The following is a 14,818-nucleotide window of genomic DNA, read 5'->3' as shown; positions in this document are numbered from 1 at the left end:
ATTTTTGTTTGAAGAGTTCAGAGGTACCGGTTAATACTGGTTCAGATAATTACAGCCAGCTCTTGGTGTTTGTGACCAATAAAGTTTGTGGCTCCAAAAGGAGTGGGTTAGTGCTAACTGATTAACTGCTGTATATGCAGAAATATGGAATCTGATTACTTACGCAGAGAGCACTTAAAATGTATTGTTTTGCTGGCTCTCAGTGAGTTGCATCTTAATGCTACCAAGGAATAAGCTTTTTGCTTCTGGCCCAAGTTTTTTAATTTGGTGAAAGCCTTTTCTGTGCACGTGCACATGCCAGAGAGGTTGCTTAAGTAATAGAAGCTATAGTAGCTGCTATCTTCTGTTTTTTGTAGAAGACAGAAATTGAATTCATTAGCTTTGTAACTGTTATGCATACTAGAATTGGTTTTCTCCCTTTTGAAAATAGTAGAGGGTATGCCTATGTCAGATTTGGTGAGCAAGGTGATCAGATGAGGGCACTGCAAGACTGCCAGAATGCACCAGGCCTGGGGGGAAAAGGAATCCGGCTGAGCATAGGAATTTCTAAAAGGTAACCAAGGAGTTGTGCATTGATACAATTATTCTAAATAATCAGATTCTTGTAGCTCTGCCTTTGGAAAGTCTGTGGCCCTTGCTGTAGTGGCTGTACACAGGATGCAGTCTACAAAACCAGAAATGCAGAAGTCCTATGTTTTGACTCCCTGGATTCATCAACCTGCTTCAGGATGGCTGGGGGAATCCAACTGTTAAGTCTAGCCAGACAGCGCAACTTGGGCTTAGCTGCCATTGTAACCAGCCTTGTTTCTCAACAGCAGCAAAGCTGAATGCATTGGTAAATATTTTCAGGTTTGGGCCTGCATAAGGTAGAAGGGACAACAAGTGGTTTTATATGCTAGGGAGTTCTTGTTCTTAGAGCTTTCCCTCTAGTTTGAGAGAAGCACATAACTAGTTTTATAGTGGGTTGACAGGAAAGAAGTGGGGGGAAAAATGGGAACGCAGGGAGAAAGCCAAAGGCGTTATTACTAGAACAGGTTTAGAATGCTATTCTTTGCTTTTCATGAGCTTAGGGCAATGGGGAGTTTAAAGCTTAGCACTTCCTGAGAGGGTTTCTTACTCTACCGGCTCAGTTCTATCGCTTATTTAAGGCAATTCAGGTCTCTGAACGGTTAAAGAATTGACACCAAATTTGATGAACTTTGATCCAGGATACTGACAAAACAGGACTTCATATAAACAATTTCAGTATGTTCATGAGGTTAGCTTGTGTGTTCTGTTAAATAGTAAAAAATGACACTTCTGTTTCTGTTTACCTAGCATAATTCTGCAAATGTTGCCTCCTTCTGCTTTAGAATGGAAATGCTCTTCTCCAAGAGAGCACTGTCCAAACTTCTTTGCCAAAATTTTTTGATTAAATTAATATTGTTTTATTTTGAAAACAAGAATAAGCCACAAACATGTTTTCTTGCTTCGGCTATCCAGAAGAACGTCAACAGTATTTTCAGATTTTCCTTCCCTACACAACTGTATGTAGGAAGAGTGCAGTTGGAAGCAGAAGACCTAAGATGATGTATCTTCTGTTTGTTTACTACAGTAACAAGACAATGGATTACCTCTTTATTAGAACTTGTGTAGCTTTGCAGTATTGAAACAAATGTAGGTATTAAAATACACATCAGTAATACGTTTCTGAATGGCTGAGTACCGTGCTCTCTTAGCATTGAAATACCCAGCCATTGGATTAGTTTGTCCCTCATGTTTGCTTAGTTTGGAAGCTATTTCAGAATGCCTTCAGCTTGTATTCTTCCCCAAAAGCATAGAACTCACTTCTCTGCATCCCCAATTCAAGTCAGAGAAACTGGGCACTGCAACCACAGGAGGTCTGCCTGTACAGAATCAGTGAAGACAAGTCTAAACAGCGGATTTTTTTGAATATGCAGCTGGGTTATCTGAATGTTCTTTATGCAGTGTACCTCAGTTTTAGTACAGATAGCACTTGTCTTGGTTCTTGTCATTAGTCTGAAGCTGCCCCTGAGAAATCTTGAAAGGGAAAGTAGTGAAAGCTAATCAGCTGGCCCTTTCTTCTTAAGAACCAGCGTATTTTGTAATTCTCCCACTAATAATAAGGCGTCATGCTGGAGAATCGCGATTGTGTTGTTAAGCAAGACTGACTTCACCTGAGCGGTATAGTTGGCAGCTGTTGAATGTTTAATGGACTTTAAACAAACAAAAAAACTGAGCAGGTGGAGGTAGACATGGCAAACTGACAGGCAGCGTCAGATGCTTTTTTGAAATGGATAATCTGACTCCATTCACTTCTTTCTGGAAATAAGATCTAGTAATTAAACAAATAAAAGATAGAAGGGTTAAGACTGCATCTTTAAAGCAGCTGTGCTTGATAAATGTCTCTGGTCTTAAATCAATCTTTAGCAAAGCACAGAGACTTAGCAGCAGCTTGCTTATGCCAACGCTAAAAATACTTGATGTGTACAGGTAACCATGTCAAGGCTCTGGAGTTAATCCATGAGAACAATTCCTTCTGGTATTGGCAAAGGTGAGGATGCTTGCTTCTATAGAAATGAGGTTTTGAGCTGTGACTTAAGCTGTCACTTAGGTGACTGTTTAGGAAAGCTTCCTTTTAAGCTTTGAAGTATGTAAGCTAACAAATTGTTTAAGTTCAGAACTGGGTTTACAGTTTCTTGTTCTCTGACTGTATGCAACTCCTCATGTTTCAGACTGAAAGCAGAATTGCAGCGGTACCAGTCATACAACTATAATGATTATTACCAAGATTACCAGAACTACTACTCGCAGAGGAGTTACGATGCTTACGCTGACTACAACTACAGCTCCTATGCTCCCTATGACAGCATGCAAGCTGTTGGAGACTGCTCTTTAGGAGATTCTTTAATGGCTCCAGCTGTTTTTGAGGTAAAGATAGTGCACGCTTGCTGTAAAGAAAATATTTCACAGATAATATGTTGTACAGATTTGTGTGAATCAGCAAAAAGAATCCGAAGTTGAAAACATGCTTTCTGCTTAGTGTGAAGTTAAAAGAGCAGATTCCATTCAGAGGTGTTTGTATTTAAGTGCTTAAATAGTAAATCCATAGAATTAGTGATTTATACACCATTATTTGTTCACGCATACCAAAGAATGGTTTTGACAGCATAATTGCGTACGCTTCTTCTGTTCCTGTTCTTCTGATTTGCTTTGCTTAAAGCAAATTAAACAGTTGTTGTAAGTGGTCTTATCGTGGTCAATGTATTAGTTGTGACCTCCGGAAGTCCCTTCCAACCTGTACTGTAATATTGGCTTTCTTCTTAAAATAAATAGATAAAATGCCATCTATCCTTGTAGTTGTAGGAAGAAGGAATGGGTTGAGACTGCAGCACTTTGAATCTGTGATGCTTTCTGAAATGAGTTATGATTAAACTTAGCCTTTTCTGTCTTTCAGGAATCTTCAGTTATGACTGCAATCGGTGATGACCTAATTACTGACGGTAATAAGGGTTCTGTCATTGTCACTTGAGTTTAGCCATACTTGTGCCTTTTAACAATACAAGCCAACCTCTACTGGATGAAGAACATCTTGAAAATTCAGCTGAGGTCAAACCTCTGTGGGGTTGATCTGCATTCAGCTGGGGTTTTAAAGCTGATACAGCATACACTGACCGCATCAAGTAAAACGGGACACTGTCAATGCTTCGCAGCAGGTTTCTTGTACCTGTGCCTTCATTCCCATTTGAAAATGGTCTAAGACAGAATTTTGTTCTTTGTATTGGTTCCGCTAAACAGATTTTGTATTAGAAACTCAGTAATATGCAAAAGCTTTGTTCTCCACCCTGAGGTAAAAGCTTATGTTGCAGATTCCAAAAGGAGGATTCAGCTTGCACTTACAAATACGGTACAAAACATATTTGTGTCCTGGAAGGTTTGCAAAGTTCCTCACGTGGAGGCATTTTGTGTTAGTGTTTAGAAACTATCCTATGTAACGTGTATTGCCGTAGAAGTGAATTAAATGACTCTTGGGAGGGTTTCATGGCTGATTATCCTTAAACGTTATCTTTACTATCTTAAACATTGTCTTTGTCTTTATCTTGAAAGACAATTCTAGTCCCAGCCTTCTAATATACAAATTCCCAAAAGTTGGAGCTGTGAGGCTCAAAATTTTAGAGGACTAAATACCTCACTAAAATTAGTAGATCTAATAGCTTATTACACTTAGCTTAAAATACATTTTGTTAGCCATTTCACATGAAGTTTTTTTGTGCGCATGCCTCAGATTTGATACTTGGACTTACCAGGCTTTTATTTTCAGATCCACAGCTCTACTTGGATGTTGATGAAATGAACAGACAATTCACGGAGACAAGCGAAGAACTCTACGATTCACTCATGAATTGTCACTGGCAACCTCTGGATACGGTCACTTCTGAAATCCCCTCTGCTATTTAAGTGTCTTCTAGAGCATGACCGTTAGGACCAAAGTGCTAAAACTACATTTCTTCTACATTATTCTAGCTCATAAGTTTTAAAGCACAATGATAGGTTGGGGTTTTTTTGCTATGCTTTTGACAGTTTCTGTAATCTTTTTGTTCATCACTCCCTTCTTGGAGCATCATGAAGTCATGTAAATATTCGAGAAATGTAAAGAGGTAAATGGGGTCTTATCTTAAAGATAAGACTTGCCTGTGTAAATAAAAAATTTGTTTCTGCAAACCTGCCAGCAAGGGATTTTACTTGTACCTGTGTGCAGCACGTTCTCTTCCGGCTTATGGAATTTAACAAGGTAGTAAGGGTATTTCATCTGTCTTTATTTTTATATGGGCATTAGGACACAAGCAAAATCTAGCTTCCCCTTGTTTTCCTGGTTCCTTAGGTAAGCGACAAGCCAAGCCTTTCATGTGCTTGCTTAGACTGGAAGTATGTATGGGAGACACTCACAGGCCTTGCTATGGAAACACCTGTGCCCACTTTTTCCTGCAGGCTGCTGGCTCTAACTGTACTACTGATACATGCTAGGTCAGCTAAAATTGGCTTATAAATAGGGTATGTTAAGCATATGGAAGTGTAGACTTCAACTGCCATAGCTACAAACATCCCGTGGAATGAGGATGATGTCTGCTGGCACTCTCTGCATCAGCATTCAGTTTTCCCTTGCCCTTCTTACTGTTAGACTTCTCAGCTGACGCTTTACAGCGAAGAAATTGCTACAACATAATCCGTGTTCTTAAACCTAAAAAAAAAAAATCTTGGAGAAAACAACTTGCTGGTTTTCCCTCCTTGCTGGCAAGGAGAAAAATAGTCCACCAGGAACAACAAAAAAATCCTAGTAACAGCTCCTTAAGTTATACCCTCTGCTACCCTCTCTGATTGCTCTGGTCTTCCTTCATTCGTGGTAATGAAGTTTTTAAAGCTCTGGTAGAAGGATGACAGCACTCAAGTCAAAGGAGATGAGAGCAATGAGGAAAGCTTTGCTTTAAGCTAGAGCAGTCTTGCGAGTTGCTGCCTTTATGCTGTTCTTATCTTGAAGGGTACAGAGTCTTTTCCAGTCATAGGGACTCCATAACCCTATGAGTATGGAGAAATAGTTGCTAATTAACAGTGTGTATAATAAGTAAGTGAGGCTGGAAACAAAAGAATATTCCTCCAAGAAAAAAAAGGAAGCAGAAATTACTGTACTTAATAGCTGGGGAAGCTGTTAAAGCTAGTTGACACAGTTCTGGTACTGCCGTGTGTGTTTTGGGGGCAACATAAACCATAATTGCTGTGATGGCAGGTAAGAATCCAATTCTTTTTTATGGCTTAGTGTAGTCAGTGAAAGCAGTGGTCCTAAGCTGCATGCTGTTCTTAAATGTAATGCAAATTCTCTTTTGTGACTCCTCAGTACTTCCAGGTTACTTGTAGCTGATCACCAGCAACTGCTTCTGTTAGCTATTAGCTGTTGGGTTTTTGCTAGGAATACTTTCAGTCCTGAATTGAAATGATGACATCCTGAAACAGAAGAGGCTCTTGGAGTATTGTAGGAAGCACATTCTTCCTGGTTCTAGTGCAGGTGTACACGTAGGAGGAGACAGAAGGCAAAGAACCTCACATAGGTGGAGGGGGTGAGGTGGCATCACAGTTAGAGCTGTTGCAGTTAACTCTTCCCAAAGCATGAAAGCAACGTGGCTGGGAACAGGGATTTGTTGGGTTGCTTCTTTGTGTGAGCCAGGGAGTCTTTTGAGGGGCAGATTAATAAGAATATGACACAAGGTAGAGGTGGAATAGATGAAGCAAAGAATCTGGGTGGGAAAAGGGTTGCTTGTACGTGTCTATGGAATTGTTTCAGGGGACTGAGCTGGGGCAAATTCAAGATAATAGATGCAGCCTCCTTGAATTTGGATGGCAGTGCTGAAGCTTCAAAACCTTACAAGGTTTGATGCCACTTCAATTGCAGTGCATAGCTGTGGTACTTGAGCTCAGAAGTGCAAACTGCACAGGATTTTTTTATCTATTTTCTTCAACGTGAGCAGCAAAACATCTTCCAGGAATGTGCCTGGGTGCTACGCTGCTTTGACACGGCTTGCTTTGCATCACCAAACACAGTAGTTAGGTTGCATCGAGTACTTTGTGGAAACATTCATTGTGTTGTCACCCAGAAATGGGATGCTACAGATGTGTGTTGGCCCGGCAGTATCAGTGCTGTTTTTTGGCCTTTGAGAGGTTGGTCCATAACATGTGACCTGTGTAACGAGAGGCCCACATAGATTGGTGACTTCATTAAGTCTGATGCTGTGGTGGTGTGTGACCCAAGGCCCTGAACGTCAGAAAATCAGGCTGTGGCCACCTATTTTATGCAGACTTTGCCTATTAACAAGGTCTCTACACTGTACGTTAGAGACGTGCGCCTCCTTTTCTGGACTAGATAGCGAAAATACCAGTTTTGTAGTTCAGTGAATGAGATTGGTTGGGCTGTTTGTTCTCCAGAGCTGAAAAATGTTGGGAGTGTATTCTCTTGGAGTCCACAGAAATGAAAATGATGAGAGGAAGAGAACGTTGGTTGCAGCCCGCATGCTGCTGTTATAAAGTAGTTCTCTGATGTCTTTTTCCCTCTGCTGAGACTTATCAGCCTATCGTCCTTTCCTGTTAGGAGCGCATACCTGGCTTGGGATGGTGTGCGCAGGGCAGATTCTTTACCGTAAGAGCACAGTGAATGCCAGACTTCTTCCTGTACTGCCGTGTTAACCGTGAGTCACAAATTCAGGAAGCAGTGATTGCATCGGAATTGCTACAATGCTTTGCGGAGTCTTTTTACTGGGTAAACTTCACAGCTGCAGTTACAACTTCCAGCCTGTGTTAGCTGAACACATCGTACTGGTGCCCGCCATCAGTTTGACAAAGATGGGATTGCAGTAGGGACTTGCTTTTTTCCTTCTTTTTAATTAAACAAGTCTTTGAAGCAACTTTTCCAACACCGCCATACTTCACTTCTTCCAGTTATTTTCTGTTTTACTTAGCTGAAATGTTTTTTTTTCTTCCAAGCTTGAGGAAGTTTTCTACAAGAATGTCCCGTAATGATTTCATAAACTCTTTTCGTTGTACCTAGCTGCAACAGAGAGTGCTTTTATTCAAAAACCTGCTGGTTTTCTTTTCCAAGAAGTAGTGGGGTTTTTCCTATCTCTTCACTGATGGGAAAGGCTGTAGGACAGTAGCTTGAGGGGCTACTAATGCTGTCATCAGTGAGCCGGGAAAAGGCAGGAGTCCGAAACGGGTAAAAAGTACTTAAAAGGATACCAAAAGAGTAAACGGTACTTAAGCCGTGGATGTTTCTTTTTGCAGGGATGCTCTGAACCAACCGCTTCTTTCTAGCGCTACCTCAAAGTAACTTGCAGATAGACCTCACAGGGAAGGTTGATCAAATGGTGATGATCGCTGTCATTCTGCTGGACACGCAGATACTTGCCTTTCGTTTTGGCTCATTTTTAATACCAATTAACTTCAGTGCCTCGCGTTAATAGACACCGTTTGACTGCATCGGCAAATGTTTCTGAGTCGTGTCATTAAAGGCCTGTCACCCTATGGAAATCCTTCTAAATAAGAAAAATGGCATTTAAATAAATAAATAAAGCAGCGTTTGAACTTATGAGCAAACCTAGCGTAGCTGCCTTTGACGCTGATCTGGAGGAGAAAAATCACGTTATCACGCTACTATGGTTGCCTTAATAGGTTTGGTGTACATGAGGGAGGGAAGTATTATGTGATGTTTGCCTAGCTATTACATGGCCGATGCAGGAGGGGTTTTAGTCAGTTCCCTGAGCACGTATTGTTGCAGAAGTCGGTGATTTCACTGCCCAATGTCTGTTATTAAGGGCACGATTCATGTCCCGTTATCGTTTTTATTATTTATTTATGTGTTTATTTTCTGGGGCGGCGATCTGTCACGATGCCCATCGTTCCCCTGCCGTGGGGTAGAATTTAGCGTGACGACTGCCTCCCGGACCAACGGGGCCACGAATCCGGCCTAAAACACTGCTTGTGCGTTGGTTGTCGGCGTGGGGGCTGTTGGTTGTCGGTGCGGGGGTATCGGTTGTCGGTGCGGGGCTTTTCTGACGAGCACTGTGGGCTCGGGGCGCCGTCCCACGCCCGGCGCGGTGCTGCGGCACACCAGCGGTCGGCGCCACGGCGCGGGGAGGCTCTGGAGGTGACTCCTAGCCCCGTGCTTACGGTGGCCGGGCCGGGGTTCATTATGGCGGCCGGGTCCTGAGGGCGGGAGCGGGAGGGCGGCGGGACCGGGACGGGACCGGGGCGGGGCGAGGAACGGGAGCGGCAGCGGGAGGGGGGGGCGCGCGTTCCCGTGAGGGGAGGGGGCGCGCGAGGGAGGGAGGGGGAGGGTGTGAGAAACACTCCGTAGCCAATAACTTGGGCTCAGGCGAGGAGCTCGGCGAAGCAGGAATTTATTCGCGATCGCAGTGGCGGGCGTCCCGTCCGTGCGAGGACTACCGCACACCAAATTTCCCTGGTGTATTGCCAAGCACTTCCCCGTGCAAGGGCTTACCATACACCACATTTCCCGAGACTCTTCCTTTCTCTCCCTTATCTCACGCTTCGTCCGTCTCCGGCCGCGCCCCTCGCGGAGCTGCGGAACCGCGGATCAGGACTCCACACTCGCTCCGTACAAAAGTACGTCTCAATCACACGGCACACAGAGTCTCACCCGACCCCCAAGGCAATACTTCCTATTTCTTACCTTGGTCTGTGCACAGAGTTACCGGATCAATTCTCAAAGCCGGAGTGCCTGCCTTCTTCCCTTCCCCACTCCTTCACGGATCCTGCCTCTTTCATCAGTCTCGGGCCCTCTGTCAGCTCTCCGCAGAACCGCCGCCGTCGATGCACAGGACCGCTGAAATCAGCGGGGCATGCCTTCCTGCTGCTGCGGCGGTGGGGCTCCCCAGTAGGCGACTGGCTCCCGGACGAGCCCCCAAATTGTGAGAAACACTCCGTAGCCAATAACTTGGGCTCAGGCGAGGAGCTCAGCGAAGCAGGAATTTATTCGCGATCGCAGTGGCGGGCGTCCCACGAGCAGGAGCGCCCCTGCTGGTTCCAAAACCCAGTTTATATACTTTTTGATGACGGGACCCTCCCCTGTTTCCCCACTGAGGGGGTGATCCAGGCTCACAATCTGTCTGATGCTTCCCAGACAATGCATGGCCTTCAGTTGCCGGCCTGTTAAATTTCGAATTTCTTTCGACTTTTTTACTGGTTGAAGCGGTAATGGTTCTTCACTTACCTGACTTGACTCAACACCGTGATTTTCCCCGAATTGTTCTACGGAGTCTGGTTGTCTGCATTTTACAAGGTCGCCTGCTAAGCGTTCTTATCGCTGCAAGCACACCTCGATACCCCATTCCTTACCTTTAAACAACGTAACTCTGCAAAAACAACATTTTTATTCCCACGAGGGGCAGGGCAGGCCCCGCGGCGCGTGGCGGCGGGGGGCGGGGGGGCCCCGTGACGGCACCGAACGCGGGGGGGGGGCGGTATGGCCTCGGGCGGCGCGACCGGTAGCGGCGCGACCGGCAGCGGCATGGCCGGCGGTGGCAGGGCCGGTGGCGGCGGGGCGCCGGGCGGCAGCCCAGGAGCCCGATCAGGAGGAGGAGGAGCAGGAGGAGGAGGAGGAGGAGGAGGAGCGGCCGGCGGCAAGGTGAAGAGGCGGCGCCACCGTTTGGGCGCCGCGAAGCCCCCCTGTGCCAGGAGCAAGCGGGTGAGGAGCGGCCCCCCCACAGCGGGCCCTTCCCCCTCAGCCCACCAGTTACCCCCTTACTTACCCCCTTACCTTACCCGCCCCTTTATCCCCTTAGTTACCCCCTACCCACCTCCTTACCCCCTTAGTTACCCCCTCGACCGCTTAGTTACCCCCTTAGTTACCCCCTCAACGGCTTAGTTACCCCCTTAGTTACCCCCTCGACCGCTTAGTTACCCCCTTAGTTACCCCCTCAACGGCTTAGTTACCCCCTTAGTTACCCCCTCAGCCCCTTCCTAACCCCCTCAGTTACCCCCTCAGCCCCTTACTTACCCCCTTACCCCTCTACCCAGCCCATTACCCCCCTCCTCCCCCTCCCCTTCACCCCCAGCCCGCTGCCCTCAGGACCCCCAGTGCCACCCCCAGGGCTTTCCCCGCTCCCTGCACCCCTCCTCAGCCCATCATCAATTCTCTGAACGTTACCTGCCAGGCTTTGCTTCTCGTTTGTGCTGTAGGGTACAGCAGGTTGACGGTGAAAGCGGTCCGTCAATTCGGGGTGTGAAAATCCCCGTGCTGGAGGGGGGACGCGCCGAGATCCCTCCCAGCAGCTCTTTGCTAAGAAATGTCAGGACGCCCAGAGAGATGCTCTGGAGATGCCCTCTGCACATGTTTGTTCAGCCAAAACCTCTCCGCTATTAAATGAGCAACGTAGCTGAGGGGATTGATTATCATATGCAAAACCAAGGGAGCGCTACGCATGGATAGCTGCTCAATTAGGTTTTTATCACTTGCAGAAATGCCAAGTCCCTTATACCACATATTGACAATCAATCTTGTCCATCTAAAGCTGGCCTGGAAGGGCAATGCAAACATTCCCCACGCTTACAGAGCAACCGTTGAAACCTCTGGCTTGAACAGTGCATTAATGTTGAAAGTGCCATAGCTTGCGTGTGCCGACACTGTGTAGCTAACTGATAAACCTTACACGTGGATTGAAAATAATCAGTGGAGATGGTTTTCTAACTTTTCCATTGTCTGTTATCTCTGCGTGTTTTCCAGTAGGTTTATTTAAAGAGTGTGCCAGAGCAAACACGTGCGTGGGGATATCTGGGGGATTCTGCACAGAGAATGGCTGCTGCACATCCAGCGCAGATCAAATTAACAGTAACTTATCGGGGAAGAGTTTTAATGATTTGATAAACAGACAAACTGATAGGTGTTACATGTGTGCATTTATTATAGCAGTTAGCTTTGTAACCAGACGAATCGTGCAAATGTTCATAACGTAAAAGGACGAGCTTTGAGCAGATAGCTTGCTTAGAGCATTTGTCAATTAATTTCAGTTTATCTTCAATATCATGTCCACTCTGCAGAAGGTTCTGTGGCTTAATGTTAATTGTCTCTCAGTGATGCAGTTGGGGAGGCACGAAAGCGACCGATGCGATTTTGTGAGGTTATACCTCTGGTTCTGATCCCTACCCCGCTGTTTTTCTCATCCTTCCCCCTACAACTTTAGTCGATAAGTCGATTCTTAGAAATACTTAAATAGATGTGTTTTGTGTGCTTGTGATCGTAATTACAGCCCACCAAACCCTCTGTCTCTTACCATTAAGCTCTGAAGGTGCCTGGGCACTGTAGACAGTATAGTTAGCAGCTTCAAAGTTCCTGGGAACTAGTCCTGGATCTAATTTACTTTTTTTTTTTCCCCCTGCCTGCAGGAGGGATGATTAGCAGGATGCCTAGCTCATGATTGTCAGCTTTCTGGATATTATTTTTTATTATTAATTTTTATTATTAATTATATTCATTTATATTAATGTATCTTTTATTTAACCGTAGTTCCTGGGGCTTTCGGTCAGGTGGGAATTCTCCGATCGTACTCGATGTATGCCGCAGAGTCAGTCTTCTACAAAATACAGCAACAGCTTTAGAAGGCTCTTGCAAGAGGAGGTGCTGGTGCTATAGCTATAGCTGTGTTTCTTGCAGGACATCTTCTGGGTTAGCCTGACTGTTGAGAGCAGAACTGTTTTTTGTGCGTATAGTCACTGCAATTCAGCATTACTAAAATTGAAAATATTTAGATTCACTGATTTTAATGGGTAGTATGGTCCTGACTGTCGCAGTAGATAATTGCTGAACTTCTGGTTTAGTTGGTTTTCACGTGAGGGTGCGAAGAGGAAGAGTCCTGGAACAAGTCTGTAGGTCAGGAGCTGTTCAGGCGTAGAGTTTCCTGATAGCCTTGCAGATTGACGACCTGCTGGTGAATTTTGGCAGAGGTTTCAAAACTTTGAACCTTGCCAAGGTCACTTGGAAGTGCAGACAGTGATAGGTAGTTGTAAATCAATCTTAGGTGAATTTTAGGTTTACCAGAAGTGTAGCGATCCTATGCCAGGGATCAACCTCGTCGTCGTCTTCTGAATATTTGCTGTATAATATCTGTCTTCAAGGTCCGTGGAAGGTGGTATCCCAGCATATGCTGTTGACTGTGTTTCTGTAATTAAACAAGTGTTTTTTCTTTCAAGCAGGGAATAATTAGCAGAATGACAGAAACGGTGAAAAATATTGTACCGGCCTGGCTGCAGAAGTATTTCAATAAGCGTGAGGAGGAGTGTGTAGACAGAAATGAATCTGCAAACCAGGAGGAGACTCCGGTAAACTATCATCACGATTATGCAGATGAAGATACCATAATCGATGAGAGATTCACGCCTGAACCAGCAGGAATTAGTAGACGAGGTATGTGAAAAATCATTTGGAATTCTGGCCATCAGTATTTATTCACAGATTTCTAGTTTTGAATCTGAATTTCAAAAGGAAATTGGAATGAGGGTTTTGACAGAATGAAAAAAAAACAAAAAAAGTCGAAACAACTGTTTGTGAAACCGTCTTAGCTTTAAACTGTATACACAGTTACGAAGCATACATCTTATGCTCTTGGAAGGCATCAGTTAACTTTAGGTACTCTATTAGCCAGGTGCTAAATGCTGAAAATAAGTCATTTGCAAGTGTGCTGGGTTGCATTTTCCATCTTTTAAAAGATATGGAATGAAAATCTGTCTAATTGCCTAAGGCAATTAAAAAAATTAATTTGTTTTGCAGTCTTCGAAACAAAAGACTAGATGCTAGAATGGCAGAGGAAAATTCCGTCTCGTGTCCTGAGTTTGTTTGTTTTGTTTTGTTTTTTTTTGTTCTGGGCTTTGATCAATTTAGTAAAGTTCCTTGTTAACTTCATGGTGAACTGGGGAACTTGTGCACGGATGTGGTTTATGAGATTATTATCCTTAAAATATTCAATAACTTTAAGGTCTACGCGGGGGGAGGGGGTGTCTTTGAAAAGGTATTTGACCGTTGGCAACGAGGTTTGCAACTCCTTTACCTCATGAAAGATTAATTTGTCTTATATCCAGTGCCTCTCACTGTTCCTGTAGTCCTGTTGTATAAATTTGCATCTATTCTTATTTGAGTTTCTCTTAAATTAGCTGTTTTGGGGAAGTCAGCTTTTAATAAGTAAAGAAGTTTTGTCTGAGCGTGCGTAGGTAACCATAGATAATGTGGAAAGTCAGTTGCTTCTGTTGTTGGCAGAATCAAAAAATAAGGAGGAAATATCTTTGCCTCCAATCTCATCTAATTGTAAACAAGGAGATTGATGGCTTTCTGTGTAGCTGTAGCTTGGGAATGAGTTTGGAGAAAAGAATAGAGAAGGTCTTCGTGACTGAGGAACACATGTTGGCTTTCCTATGTAACTGCGTGAAAGGAGCTTTCAGTAAGAACAGCTGCACTGCAAGCTTGCTAACTCCAGGAGATCAGGAGCAGGTGGACACCCTGGAACCTTTTGCAGCTTATGTTGCTGTCCGTGGGTGTCGAATACTATGCTTAAGAATAAGATTTTTTTTAGCAAGATAGACTTCAAGGCCACCTATTCCAGGCCACTGGCATTGTTTGCAGACCCTTTGCTTCAAGAGGGAAAAATGCTCATCTGGTTACTTGGGTCAACATCCTTGTCCCTTGGGTCAAAATCCCAATAGTTAATGGGTAGGAGATGATGTTTTGCCTCTAACGTGAGCTGATATGGAAGAACTTGGGAAAAAAGTACTGCAAACGTTCATTTTCATGTTGTGTATTCAGATTAATATAACCTTTGTTCCAATATTATGGAAGCTGCAGTGTTATCTGTAATTTACCGTGTAATCTCAAATTTTGTAAAGCTTATTGCAAGCTGTACATGGGAGAAGGAGTATATATGTTTGATTTAGTGAACGGCCAAGTCAGCGTTAGAGCATTTGAGCACGGGGTCAGAATGTGGTGTTGTAAAACCTCATAGTTAACTACTTCTGGATGCAACATTAATACTGTGTATCGCAAGCAGTGTTGTTGTTGTAGCCAGACAGTTAGATGCAACCGTATCTGGGTGAGGAAGAAGTTAAATTTGGCTTCTCTCTTTTTGCGCTTAGAACTTGGCAATAGCATGGCTGTCGATAGGAAACAGGTTTTGGCTTCTGTGAGCTTGTCTATAGCAAAGCTAATTATCTCCCTGTTCTTGTCTAGAACCATCCACAAGTAGATCAGCACTGAACTTCCCAGTTGTGTTAACAA

The 14,818-nt window shown here is 44.4% G+C and overlaps 1 protein-coding gene across 1 annotated transcript; it reads left to right on the top strand.

The window, feature by feature from the left end:
* Positions 1-260: 260 nt before the first annotated feature.
* LOC310890917 (tRNA selenocysteine 1-associated protein 1-like) lies at positions 261-4,458 on the top strand (the record flags this gene model as incomplete). Its single annotated transcript, XM_083853239.1, has 4 exons — positions 261-553; positions 2,736-2,931; positions 3,458-3,503; positions 4,322-4,458. The coding sequence occupies exons 1-4, from the start codon at positions 393-395 to the stop codon at positions 4,456-4,458; spliced, it is 540 nt and encodes a 179-aa protein (XP_083709365.1). The 5' UTR covers positions 261-392.
* Positions 4,459-14,818: the final 10,360 nt, after the last annotated feature.

Source organism: Anser anser (assembly GCF_964211835.1).
Source record: "Anser anser genome assembly, contig: HAP1_SCAFFOLD_101, whole genome shotgun sequence".
NCBI lineage: Eukaryota > Metazoa > Chordata > Aves > Anseriformes > Anatidae > Anser > Anser anser.
This window is presented reverse-complemented; position numbering and strand designations above follow the sequence as displayed.